Source organism: Hemitrygon akajei, chromosome 1 (assembly GCF_048418815.1).
Source record: "Hemitrygon akajei chromosome 1, sHemAka1.3, whole genome shotgun sequence".
In the NCBI taxonomy this organism is placed as follows: domain Eukaryota; kingdom Metazoa; phylum Chordata; class Chondrichthyes; order Myliobatiformes; family Dasyatidae; genus Hemitrygon; species Hemitrygon akajei.
In genome coordinates, this window is record NC_133124.1 from 192,262,232 (window position 1) to 192,276,571 (window position 14,340).

General features: G+C 46.2%; 1 protein-coding gene and 1 long non-coding RNA gene across 4 annotated transcripts in view; one reads left to right on the top strand and one right to left on the bottom strand.

Annotated features, from left to right (window-relative positions):
- The window catches only part of LOC140734321 (uncharacterized), a 32,561-nt gene extending 29,083 nt beyond the window's left edge, over positions 1 to 3,478 (bottom strand). For both annotated transcript variants that reach the window (XR_012100523.1, XR_012100517.1), the window contains exon 1: positions 3,419 to 3,478. This is a non-coding gene — a long non-coding RNA (uncharacterized lncRNA). The remainder of the gene's footprint in view (positions 1 to 3,418) is intronic.
- Positions 3,479 to 3,575: 97 nt separating this feature from the next.
- The window catches only part of LOC140734310 (serine protease HTRA1-like), a 37,799-nt gene continuing 27,034 nt past the window's right edge, over positions 3,576 to 14,340 (top strand). Inside the window, exon 1 of one of the 2 annotated variants that reach the window (XM_073058106.1) lies at positions 3,576 to 4,249. In XM_073058106.1, coding sequence (XP_072914207.1) covers positions 3,841 to 4,249 — 409 coding nt within the window. In that variant the 5' untranslated portion in view covers positions 3,576 to 3,840. The remainder of the gene's footprint in view (positions 4,250 to 14,340) is intronic. The other variant, XM_073058113.1, reaches the window with a different exon arrangement.

The window sequence follows — 14,340 nt, forward strand, 5'->3', positions numbered from 1 at the left end:
CAGACTGAGAATCTTCAGCAGGACTGCTGAAGGGCCTCAGCCCAAAACATCAACTGTACTCTTATCCAGAGAAGCTGCCTGGCCTCCAGCGGTGGGGCACAGGCGGTGGACATAACAGACCCGTAGGACGCTGGTGTGATGTCTCGTTCCGAGTGCAGGTGGGACAGGCAGATACAAATTCATGGGCATCCTGGGACACAGATGTCCACCAAAATTGTCTCTTTATAAACTCCTGAGTCTGTTGAATTCCCGGATGTCAAGCCAGACGGGCTTGTCGGCACAAGGTTATCTGCCTCATTGCCTCCATAACTTCACTGAGAACAGATTCCATTGCCTGTAGCTTGTCTCCTACCTGACCAATGAATCTCATGGCCAAGTTCAGCTGCTCTCTCTCTGCTGGGTCCATCCTTGGTTGTCGAGACTTGCTGTCACCACGATACGGTCCAAGTGCGGAGTGAGAGACACTGAAGCAGGTCGCTAGTTCACAGACTTTAATATGAACAGTGTTAAAGGGAAAATAAAACAATAAACGCTAGGCCAAACAGGGCCATTAACTAAAACTCTCAAAGGAAAAGGAAGCCTACACTGCGGCTGAAAAGAACATCTCAACATTAAACGAATACCGCTGGTCTTCCGAGTCAGTTGATTTGAAAGTCCAATATCTCAGGGAAGACTGAATGCAAAGCAGCAGCGAAGCATTGCTGTGCTCTGTCCAAGTCTCGACAAGCACTACGTCAACAAGAATGGAGTTAAATACTATCGCGATTAAATAATAATTACCCAACACATGCAAATTCACAAGCGCAATTGCCGTATCTACTGCACCACCAAATCTGTGGTTGTGACATTTTCAGCATCTGCAGATCTTCTCTTGTTTGTTATTGTTTTATCCTTGTTAGTATCTCTCCTGTAATACCATGTAATATATTAAGCAGCCTCATGTGTGCACCTTGTCAAAGGCCTTCTAAAAATCCAACATCTACCAATTCTCCTTTGTCAATCCTGCTTGTTATTTCTTCAAAGAATTCAGATTTGTCAGACAAGTTTTTCCCTTAAGGAAACCATGTTGACTATGGCCTGTTTTATCATGTGCCTCCAAGTACCCTGAAACCACATCCTTAACAATTGACTCCAATATCTTCCCAACTACTGAAGTCAGAGTAACTGGCCTATAATTTTCTTTCTTCTGCCTTTCTCCCTTCTTGAAGAGTGGTATGACATTTGTAATTTTCCATTCCTCCAGAACCATGCCAGAATCAATTGATTCTTGAAGGATCATTACTAGTGTCTCTACAATCCCTCAGCCAACACCTTCAGAACACTGGGGTGTTTACCATTTGGTTCAGGTGACTTATCTACCTTCAGACTTTTCACTTTCCCAATAACTTCTCCCTAGTAATGGCAATTTCACACACTTCTGCCTCCTGACACTCTCAAACTTCAGCCTTCAGCCCTCTAGCCTCCCACTATTTCTGCTCTATTATATGCCCTCTCTTTGGCTTTTATGCTGGCTTTGACTTCCTTTATCAGTCATGGTTGCACATCCTGCCTTCAGAATATTTCTTCCCCATTGTGATGTATATATCCTGTGCCTTCTGAATTGCTCCCAGAAATTCCAGCCATGTTGTCATCCCTGCCAGTGTTCTTTTCCAATCAATTTTGGCCAACTCCTCTCTAGTCCATCTGTAATTCTATTTACTCAACTGTACTACTGATATAGCTGACCTCGTCTTCTCCTTCTTGAATTGCAGGGTGAATTCTATGAAATGATTACTTTTCTCCTATGGGTTCCTTTACCTTGAGCTCTCTAATAAATTCTGGCTCATTGCACACCACCCAATCCAGAATAGCTGATCCCCTAGCGGGCTCAACCAGGAGCTGCTCTAAAAAGCCATCTTGTAGGCATTCCGGAAATTCTTCCTCTTGGGATCCAGCTCATGGATCATTTTAGCATGTATTTTCTATTTTGGATTGTAATTTGTAGGCCACATCTTTCCCGCTGTTTGGGGTCTGTATATAACACCAATTTACAAGGTCTTTTTACCCTTGCAGTTACTTGGTTCTGCCCACAACCTTCAGATCCTATGTCAGCTCTTTCTAATGATCTGATTTAATTTTTTTCCAACAGAGCCACGCCACTCCTCTGCTTGCCCGTCATAAATGCCGATCTGTAATTGTGCTGTAAGTAACTGCGCCATATTGCGTATACAGCGCGCATTCATACTAACACCTTCAGTCCGGTATTCACCTTTCCCCGAGTTTGATCGCCTTTTACATTGCAACTCTTACTGTTAACTGCAATCTTGCCCTATCATCAGCCTCTCCTTGCTAGCAGTCTCACTACACACTTCTGTCTGTAAACTATCTACCTAATTTCCTGCACTATCACTCCGGTTCCCGTCCCCGTGCCAAACTAGTTTCAACCCTCTAGAACAACTCTAGCAAATCTGGCCGCGAGGATATTTGTCCCCCTCGGGTTCAGGTGTAGCCCATCCCTTTTGTATAGGTCGTACCTTCTCCAATAGAAATCTCAATGATCCATAAATCTGAACCTCCACCCTCCTGTGTCAGTTCCTCGGCCACGCATCCATTTGCCGATTCAACCTATTCTTACCCTCACAGGCGCATGGCACGGTCAGCAGTCACGAGATTACTACCCTTGAGGGCTTGTTTTTCAGCTTTCTAAAATATATTTGCAGGACCCCCTCACCTTTTCTACCTGTGCCATTGGTCTCAAGATGTACCAAGACATCTGGCTGCTCACTCTCCCCCTTTGAGAATGCAATGGACCCGATCCGAGACATCCCCGAGCCTGGCACCTAGGAAGCAACATACTATCAGGGTGACTCTATCGCGCCCATTGAACCTCGCCTCTTTTCCTCTTTCTTTGGAGTCTCCCTCATCACCTCTACTGAGCCACAGCACCCGACACAGTGCCAGAGACCCGGTCACTGCGGCTCCCTCTTCGTAGGTTGTCCCCGCCAACAGTATCGGAATTGAGGGGGACAGCCACAGGGAGACTCTGCAGCGCCTGCCCATTTCCTTTCCTTCCTCTGACACTCACCCAGTTACCTGCCTCCTGCAACCTAGCGGGGACTACCTCCCTATGGCTCCAATCTATCAAAGGGATCCGAGGGAGAACGTGCCGGGGGTTGGGATTGAACCCGGGTATCTGGCTCTGTGAGGCGGCGAGACCACCAGCTGCGCCACGGCGGAACGTTCTTCGCAAGTTCGGGACCGGCTGCAGCCGCTATAGTCACACTGATGGAAGTGGGCCGAACTGTCAATCGTGAGGGGCCGAATAGCCTACCCCTGTTTCTCATATAAATGGTGCATTGGGATTTCTGCAGTTCGCGTCTGCCCTTTGCACAAGTGTGACGGTGACATTCCCTTAAGAGCATTAGGCTGGCCAACTAACCTTCAAAAGGACTCGTGATTATTCTTCATCGGCCGAACCAATGCGGACAGCCAGATAACCTTTTCAAGGGTTAATTTAATCTCCAGGGTCCACTTGACGCAGAGATCCAATAGCTGGTGCGCAGAGGATTTTTGGCACGGAGTTCATTGGCTCCGGTGCATTCCCGCAGCTTACAAACTGCAGCGAGGCGCCAGGGGCTGGGAGTGGGGAGCCGGAGCGAGCCATACTGTGTTGACGCATTTTGGACAGCGGAGAGGGGGCAGTGCGTTAACATCAGCAACACAGACAGGGGCTGTGAGTTAACGCATTGGCAAAGGTTGCGCACCGCGCAAGGGCACCCGAGGTCTGCAGCGTTTACCACCCTCCCTCGCACACCAGCTCCCAGCTCCCACCGCCGGACGACCGCGGCTCGGACCGAGAAAATGCTGCGCGCCGGAATCCTGCTGTGCCTCTGCTGTCTGGCGGCAGTGAGTGGCAAGCCGTGCCCGGACGTGTGCCAGCCGTCCCGGTGCTCAGCGCTGCTGGTGAACTGCACCCAGGGCCGGGTGAAGGATTCGTGCGGCTGCTGCTGGGTGTGCGCGGCGGCCGAGGGCGAGAGCTGCGGCGGGCGGCACGGTGTGTGCGCCGAGGGCTTCCACTGTGTGTTCGCCGGTGCCAAGCGCAAGAAGGGCATTTGCGCCTGCAGGCAAGAGGAGCCGGTGTGCGGCAGTGACGGGCGCACTTACCGCAACATCTGCAGCCTGAAGGCGGCCAGTCGAGGGCAGCAGGCGTCCAACGCGCTGCCAGTCATCCTCATCCAGAAGGGAGCGTGCGATGCAGGTACGGAGAGAGGTGAGGGTCCCAGACCCCGCGGGTGGTGCCAGTCTACCCTGCAGAGGGTAGAGAGGAATTAATCAGAGGGTTGAGTGGGTTGGTGCAGGCGGGCTGTGTGGGTTGGTACAGAGGAGTCGCCATACCTAGGAAGGGAGTTGGTATGGTTTGGTATGGAGGTGAATGCCCAGCCTGGAAAGGGTAGAGAAGGTCCGTTTGAGTGGATGGGTTAGTATGTAGGGTGTGCCAAGCCTGGGGTGAGTAGAGAGGGTTAGTTGGAGTGGGGTTTTGAGTATGTAGGTTGGTATGGAGGGGGTGCCAGGCCTGGGAAGGAGGGTACTGACAAGCCAAGGGTTGGAGCCAGGCACTGGGGTAATGGGCACATCATGCTGGCAGTGGCACTGTAGTGTGAGCACTCTGCCTGATTGGCTGGCTTCCGAAGACTATCCTATGTCCCACATTGCCCCTCCCCCAGGTCCAAGTTGTTTCTGCCAGCACTTTTGCCAACATCTCCTTAGCCTTTTGCTGCCTGTTACCCTTTCCACTCCTTGAGGTGATCTTGCAAGTTACAAAATGCTGGAGAAACTCAGCAGGTCAGGCAGCGTCTATGGAGAAGAATAAACCTGCAGAATTTCTTGTGTTTTTCAAAGTTACAAGTCTCTTTCTTACTAATATCTCTTGGTGCATGCTTACATTCTTCCAATGCTGACCGGAGTCTGAATCTGTTATTTGTGGCTTCTTTCAACCCCAGAAGGAATAAGTTAGTGAAAAAGTTCCTGTGCTCATGAAACAAAACTCTTTATTTTTATTTTCACCAGAGGCAAAACAAAATGTTTGAAATCAACAGTTCCAAAATCACTTTGAGGAAATGAATTTTCTTGCATTATGAAACGTTAAGAGGCTGCCATGTCAGTTAACTGCTGTATTCTTGTGGAGAATGATGGGCAGATGCACTCCAGGGTTGGATGGACAGCTGGCAGGCAGTTTCCAAATATCCAGCAAAGACAATATTGAGCTGACTAAGCATTGGCTTCACATGAACATGACCTCACACCCTCTCTCTGCTCATGGAACAAGAACAATATTTGACAGATTTGCTGTTCTAAATTGGCAACTTCAGTGGGTTTTGGAATGAATATCAGGAGGGACACAGTTAAAGATTATACAATCAATTCTGGCTAATTGGGACACGTTGGGACCAGTACATTTTGGCCCAATTAAGTGGCTGCCCCAGTGAGCTGAAGTTTCATGGAAATAGTTTTAAAAGGTATATAAAAAGACAATAATTTAACTAAGTAACAAATTATGTATTTAAATGAAATGCAGAACAAATTGGAACACTACTAATGTTGCTCCAGTATATAAAACTGTGTATTAGTTCCTAATTGTTAGCTACTGAAGAATTCATCCAGTGTACACTGACATGGTCTTTTGATTGACTGTAAATGAACAAAATCAGTGCAGACACCTAGTGCAGATAATGGACTGCCTTCATTCTTTTGATGATTGCATCCTCCAAATCTTCATTATCATTGTAACATTCAAAATGATTGTTGATGCCTTCAAATTTCTTGTAGTCCTAACTTGTTGAAGTAGTGAAATCATTTTACTTACATTCCTGGCCATTTCTGACATCCCCAAGGCTGAATGCTTGAAACTGCAGTGAGCAAAACAGTTCTAAATTGTCTTACTGCTTATTTCTCACCAAATGTCACTGACAAATATCGCTGCTATTTGAGCACAAACATACACAACTGATGCTAGTTAGAAACTGTTCTGCAACAGTCTCCTATCCCAATTAATCAGCAGGGTGTCCCAAATAAACAAAGGGAATCCTAGCTATTTTCTTGATTTAATTTTGTTCTTAAAAAGACTAGGCCTAAATAAGTGACTGCCCCAACTAACCGATGGCCCAATTAACTGGTGTCCACTGTAATAATAAATGTAAGTTATCCTCTCCTGTAATGTCATCATAAGCAGCCAAGTCAACAAAAGCCAACATATCTGTTTTGTTTAAGAATCTGGTGTGACTGGCAGTGATAAGACTCAAATTCATCACTCAGCCCACGAAGTTCCAATCTGCTGTCTATAACAGTTTTTTGCCTCTGTGGAAGGAGTTACCAAATGGATGGTTCATAGTGGTTAATATCTCTCCTACCTCAGTAGTAGTGCCAGTTGCAATAAACAAACTAATCATTATCAGCTGGCCAGCAAGTTAACTCCCTGCCTGTAATGCAACTATCTTTCAGACTGTGTGCCTGAGTGGGAATTACTTCAAGAGCAGCTTCTGCTTTAAATCCCGTTCTAGAGATTGCAGCATATGATCCAGGTTTGTGCAGCACCAGTACGTATGCTGAAGGGTCATGGATGCAAGATTAAAACCTCTGTCAGGCTGACGTAAAAGATCCCAAAGTGTTATCCTGAAGATGCAAGTACTTCCATCTGTTCTGGACAATATAAAACCCCCATCCAGCATTGATGCATTTGGGTGGGAAGATTGAGAAGGCAAACAGTGCAGTAATGAGCTACAGAGGATTCTTGGTGTATCAGTCCAAAGAACCTTTTGGAAGGCAGTTAATAAGATAGCACTTTCCAAGAATTGTCGTGGTGGAGAAGCTTGTGAGTTCCTGAGATCCTAAGAGTGATGCCGTCTGGAGTTTAGCCATCTGGTGCTTAGCTCCTGGTAGGGTCACCCATGGCAGTAAAGTCCAGACAAAGACCGATCCAAGAGAAGTTCAGTGGTGGAGCTGACACATCACAATGGCAGTGAAGGTGGAGAAAGGCTGCAGAAGTGAAGGCAGTCATATTTTGTATTCAATGCCACAGGGCCCTGACCCCAATCTGTCAAGGAACGTATGGTAGCTGCCAGTGCATCAACCTCCCCATGTTAAACAAAGTCATGCTCCTCCATGAAGGCAATCCATCCTAACATCTTGGGGACAATCCCATAGGAGGAGATCATACTCAACTCAAGTGATCGCACTGCTAATGAGGTGGCATGGGGTAACTTCCCTTCAATAGCTGGGAGGTACAATGGAAGAGCAAGGAGGCTACGGTTCAGCACTGCAAGACATTGATTAGACCGGGAGTGCTGTGTACATTTCTGGTAGCACACTAAAAAAAGATTCAATTACCCTGGAGAGGATGCAGAGGGGAATCACAAGCATGGTGTCTGGGATGGATTGTTTCACTTATGGGAAGAGTTTCAATAGACTGGGTTTTTCCCTTTGGAACAGAGGAGGTATACCGGTGCATACAAGATAGACAGTAGAAAACTTCTGTTTTATTCCAAAATTCATTTGTTATGTGTCATGCTGAATGACGTGGGTGGTCATGGTCTTTCCACAACCTTGATTATTCCTGGCAAATCCTTCTACAGAAGTGGTTTGCCGTTGCCTTCTGGGCAGTGTCTTTACAAGACGGGTGACCCCAGCCATTATCAGTACTCTTCAGAGATTGTCTGCCTGGCGTCAGTGGTCAGATGACCAGGAATTGTGACGTGCACCAGCTGCTCATATGACCATCCAGCACCTGCTCCCGTGGCTTCACATGACCCTGACTGGGGGACTAAGCAGGTGCTACACCTTGCCAAAGGGTGACCTGCAGGCTAGCAGAGAGAAGAAGCACCTTACCCCTCCTTTGTTTGAGATGCATCTCCTCCCCACCACCCATTCCACAGTAGAGGTGTCAAAAACTACATAAGAAAGTTTAGGTTCTGGATTAGGAGGTATAGAGGGGATATGATGAAGAATCTTTTCCACCCAGTAGATAGCTGGTGGTGAAATGCACTGCCTGAAGGGCTGTGGAAACAGAAACTTTTACAACATTTAAATAGCATCTTGACCAGTGATTGAATCACTGGAGGTTAGAAGGTATGGATTAAGTGTTATTAATGCGATTACACTGCACAACAAAAGATTTTGCTCCCCTTGGTCACTTTTGAATTTTGGGCTGCTGATCATGAAAATCACCATGAAATTTCCCTATCACACACCATTTTTTGAAATTGTCTATATTTGTTATTTCAAGTCAATTAAAACATTGCCCACAACGTAAGCGGAAAAGTTTTCCCCCTCGTCCATGCTGCATGGCAGGACAGGTTTTAGAAGATGATGCTCAAGCCAGGAATGCAAAACGATACTGACACTGATACAGATGTGGAACCCTTCATGTCCAGTCACCCTCTTGTGATAACTCAGTCTGAGTTAGATGACCTGGTCAGAGACTTAGGTTCGTCAAAGGCAAAAACAGAATTACTGGGTTCAAGACTGCAGGGTTGAAATCTGGCACAAATATTTCCATGAAGGATTTTGATATTGGAATGGGCTGAAGGGCTTGATTTTGTACTGCAAGTTTTTGAGACTGGAGTGTACAGATGCGCAGAGCGTTGGAGACACCACCATGGGATGGATGTGTCGGTGCTCTGTTCATCACAGAAATGATTTCATTCCAGATGAAAGGGATCAGGGGGTAGTGAATCTTACCCTGGGGCAGTCCATCTTCAATTCCTAACCAAGGCTTGGTCACTAAGTCCATTCAACATGGAAGTTAATGGATTCCTTCGGCATTGAGGGAATTGAAGGGGTTAGTGCAGGAATGTGGTGCTGAGCTGAAAGATCCACAGTGACTGAGTGGCCTCCCCTTGACTCTACCTGTGTCCTTATGAATTAGGGTGCTGATTCCCGAAAGCCGGGGTTGTTTTCCATGGAGAGGGGGAGGTCTGGAGGAAGCTTAATGGAATTTAGACAATGCAAGTTAACAACTGGAGGAGAGAAGCAGCCAGAGGTTGGGGCGTGGAAGTATGGGCAAAACCGTGCATTGGGAACCCCTGATCCCCCTGCTTCATTTATTGCTCTCTGTGGGGCTTTGAGTGGGTACTCGGAGTGAAAGCTGTAGGGTTTAAGGAGAAACAGTAGGACAGTGAGTCTGACTAGATATGCTTATGGTCAAGGCCACAGGTCTCTATATTGTACCAACTACAGATATCATGATTATATTGTTGCTGTTTCTGGACTACAAGCCTAACTACAACCGAGCTCCATAGTAATTTTCATCACTAACATCAGGGAGGAGGTACAGGAGTTTGAAGACCCATACTCAATGTTTTAAGAACATCTTCTTCCCCACTGCCATCAGATTTCTGAACAGTCCATGAACCCATGAACGCTACCTCACTGTTCCTGTTTCGCACTGTTTAATTTTTAATGGTACTTAGTAATTTTTTGTTTTGCACGGTACTGCTACCACAAAACAACAAACTTCACGGCGTATGTCAGTGATGATGAACCTGATTCTGCTTCTTGTGACATCTCAAGTTTGTGGAAGACCAGCACAGGACTTAGGAGCAGAATTAGGCCATTCAGCCCATTGAGTCTGCTCCACCATTCCATCATGGCTGACCCCGGATCCCACTCAACCCCAGACACTTGCCTTCTCGCCATATCATTTGAAGCCTTGACCAATCAGTAACCATCAACCACTTTAAATATACTCATGGACTTGGCCTCCACTGCAGTCTGTGGCAGAGCATTCCACAGATTCACTACTCTCTGGGTAAAAAAAAATTCTCCATACCTCAGTTCTGAAAGGTCACCCCTCAATTTTGTCCTCTAGTTTTGGAGACCCCCACCAGAGAAACCTCCTCTCCACCTCCACCTTATGTATCCCTTTCAACATTCGGTAGGTTTCAATGAGCTCTCCACGCATTCTTCTAAATTCCAGCGAGTACAGGCCCAAAGCTGCCAAATGCTCCTCATATGTTAACCCCTACATTCCCGAAATCATCCTCGTGAACCTCCTCTGGACATCCTTTCTCACATATGGGGCCCAAAAGTGTCGACAATACTCCAATTGTGGCCTGACTAGTATCTTATAAAGCCTCAGCATTATCTCCTTGCTTTTATATTCTATTCCCTTTGAAATAAATGCCAAAATTGCATTTGCTTTCTTTACCACAGACTCAACCGGGAAATTAACCATCTGGGAGTCTTACATGGTGCAAGCATTTCTCATTATTGTGGCTGGTGAAAAGTCTGCGTCCTGCCTGGGACTTTTAGGCACTCTACCCGCTTGTCTGAGGAAGGACAGTTGTTCACGTGACTGGACAGTGTGCCCGTTGGAGCAGGTGGTTCCCTGATAATGCTAGGGATCACTTTTCAACAGCTGAGGGATCACTGCTACAAATGTCCAGCTTTGGCCTTCGGCTGTCTGTCAAAACTGGGAAGTGTGCAACAGGGAATTCCCCACTGCCTCTTCATAGAAAGAGATTTTGGTGGATAAATCCCAGTGTTAAGCTGCAGGGATGTCATTCTCACAGTGCTGCTGGGAGCATGCCATGTTGTACCGGCTCTTAGCAGGCGAGGCTTGGAATTGCAGTGACGTTATCAGCAGCTGCATGACGTCACTTCTAGGAGACCTTGCAGTTTCACCAGGAAGTAGAGTGGCCTTGTAAGAATAGCTATGCCATGTCCTCGAAACTCCAAGCAGTGAGGAAGTTTGCAGAAGCAGCTGGGACCTGTCTTTCATAGATGCATCAATACTTCCAAACTTCTTACAGGCCCTTGACAGGCTTGTTACAAAGTGGATGATTCCCCTCACTGAGGAGTCTAGAACCAGGGAAACAGCTGGAAAACAGGGGCTAGCTCTTTAGTAAATAAATGAAGAGATCTCTTTACCCAGGTGGTGCTGGATCCCAGATTGTCTACTGCGTAGAATAGGAAGGCTCAGCCTCTGTTCATTCAGAACCTCGGTTCTGGGAATTCAAAGAATATGAAGGTCGTGCCTCAATAACGGAAGATCAGGTGTGATCCCAATAAATGGTGGAGCTGACATGAAAACCATAGGTTTTTTTCCTCTTTATCTCTTCTGTTCTCATGAACTCCACTCATCAGCTACAGTCAGTGTTGACATTGTTCCGGGGAGCATGAAATTTGTTTTGCAGCTGCAGTACATTGCAGGGCTTAAACATAAGTTACTAACATGAATAGATAAATAGTGTAATGACAAATAATGAGGTAGTGTTCACTGACCATTCAGAAATATGATGGTGGAGGGGAAGAAGCTGGTTCTAGGACGTTGAGTACGGGTCTTCAGGCTCCTGTACCTCCTCCCTGATGATAGTAACAAGAAGACGGCATGGTCCGGGTGGTGAGGGTCTTTATTGATGGATGCCACTGCCTTCTTGAAGATGTTCTTGGTAGTGGAGAGAGTTGTGCCCTTGATGGAGCTGGGTGAGTCTACAACCTTTGTAGCCCCTTGCAATCCTGTTAGAATGCTTTCCACAATACATCCCTAGAAATTTGTCACTTTGATGCAATCACAAAGAAGGCATGCCAACGTAAGTTTTTCTTCCTTGGCCCTTGGTTGAAAACGGCACAGAGGATGGGCCCCCTTGGGCTGCTTTACTTTTCGGACACAACTCCTTCCTCGATGTATCAACTTGTCTCGAGGAAGCCAGTGATGTGCATCCTTGTGTGTCTTCTGACTTCTTCCCCTCTGGTCACGTGAGATTTATGACGCTTGCTGATTGCCGTGGGATTTCAGATTGGCAGCAGAGAGAAAAGCGGACGGAACGCAGGTTTAACATCTTCTGGAAAAGATTAAAAGTTTTTGTTTTATTCATCTGGGAACAAGCAAATTATTCTGAGAGCAGCAAAGTATTTTAAGTAAACAGGCAGTGGAATTTCTGTCAGTTGTTCAGCAGTCACTTCTATGGCTGTTTTCATTTTGGACAGTGGAAAAAGCAACAATTGCACGGCAGAGATGATGTGGGTACTCTGCTTCTATGTAATCTATTATTTTATTATTATTAGTTTATTATTAACACATGTACTGAGATACAGTGAAAACCTATGGTTGGTTTGTCATCCACACAAATCATGCCATACATAACCATATCATTTGTTCATTATATATAGTTATGACGTGGACGATCATTGTCTTTCCAAGACCATGATTGTTCTTGGTAATTTTTTTTCTACAGAAGTGGTTTGCCATGCCTTCTTCTGGGCAGTGTCTTTACAAGACGGATGACCCCAGCCATTATCAATACTCTTCAGAGATTGTCTGCCTGGGGTCAGAGGTCGCAAAACCAGGACTTGTGATCTGCACCGGCTGCTCATACGACCTGCTCCCATGGCTTCAGTGACCCTGATTGGGGGGCTATGCATGTGCTACACCTTGCCCAGGGTGACTTGCAGGTTAGCAGAGGGAAGGAGTGCCTTACACCTCCTCTGGTAGAGGCGTATCTCCACCTCACCATCTTGTAACCACAGCGAGGTAGCAAAAGGAAAACGGAATGGGGTTCCATTTCACGGATCCGGGCTCAATTCCCGCTGCTATCTGTACATTCTCTGCGTATATTTCCTCTGGGTGCTCTGGTTTCCTCTCACAATCCGAAGGACAGCTCATTAGGGTCTATAAATTGTGGGCATGCTATGTTGGTGCAGGAAGTGTGGGGACACTTGTGAGCTGCCCCCAGCACATTCACGCAGTGTGTGAGTCATTGACGCAAAAGACACATTTCAATGTATATTTTGATGTTCAAAGTTGAAAGTAAATTTATTATCAAAGTACATAAATGTCACCATGTACAGCCCTGAGATTCATATTCTTGCAGACATACAAATAAATCCATAATAGAATAATAACTATAATAGAATCAATGAAAGATCATCTTGGGTGTTCAACCCATGTACAAAAGACAACAATCTGTGCAAATGCAAAAAGAAAGAGTTAATAATAAATAAATAAGCAATAAATACGGAGAACGTAAGGTGATGTTTCAATGTACATGTGAGAAATAAAGATAATGTCTCTAAACTCAGAATGCAATGTATGGTGTTACAGTTACAGCATCAACAATGCAAGGGCCACAGTGAGGTAGGTTGGGAGATGAAGAGTTCATCATTTGGTGTATGAGAGCTCCATTGATAACAGAAGCTGTCCTGGACCCTGATAGTCCATGCTCTCTGGCTTTTGTATCTTCTGCCCAAAGGGGAGGAGAAGAAAGAATGACCAGGATGGGAAGAGTCCTTAATTATGTTTGTGGCAACAGGAATTGTAGACAGAGTCAAGTTGGGGGAGATGGTCATTGATTTGTGTTGCATGTAAAGGAGGCCATTTGGCCCATCCGATCTGTGTCAGTTTACAGAACAATCCCATTCACCAGCTGCTTTTTGTCTGCTGGAGCCTGGTCTCTCTGTATTCTCATGAACTCTCCTGAGGTTCTGCCACACAAAAGGGGCAAGTTACAGTGGCCAATTAAGCTACTGACTCGCACATCGTACTGGAGCACATGGAGGAAGCCTTGTATGTAGGTCTTGCCAAAACCTTCCTGTCTGAGGCTGAATGGAATATTATTCTTGGATGGAGCATGGAATGCCAAGATTCTGCTGTTTAGCTAAAGTTTTTATTAATGAGACCTCTGATTAAGTGTACTGAAACGGTAATATCTGGGTTATTTTCATTCCCAGTTGTCACTCCATTAACACGTTTAAAGGTTTAAGAATTATTCCTTCCTGTGTTTGAAAACACAGCTGCAAGAAGCAAGTCCAGACAGTTCCTTCTAATGAGGCCAGGGTCTTACAACGACACAGTAAAAGGCAGTTTGACTCACTGTGGCTTTCAGTAGTTGTTTCACCTACCAGCAGAACCAGGATGTGGGAGGAATTGGGAACTGCCATATGGATCCCTGGAGAAGCATGTAAACTCCACAGGGGAGAGCACCTGAGGTCATGCCTGATCTTGCCTCGCAGGAGCTGTGAGGCACTGTGCCTCCCTAATCTTCACGTACAATGACTTTACCCTGTTGTTCATTGATCCAAGCTCCTGTTATGAAGCCTGAACAGCCTCGTCTGACCTGGGACAGGACGCACCCTGAGATCTTTTCTTAAGTCAGAAACACAGCACAGAAACCAGCCCCTCTGGCCCTTCCAACCCAACAGGCCCACACGACCCAATTTACCTACTAGCACGTACGTCCGTGGGATGTGGGAGAAAACCGGACAGGATGCGGTCACAGGGAGAACTTACAGCAGCAGAACTGAACCTGGGTCACTGGTGCTGTCGGAGTTAGACTGCGGTGGAACTGCGGTTGCGTAGAGAAGCCCAAG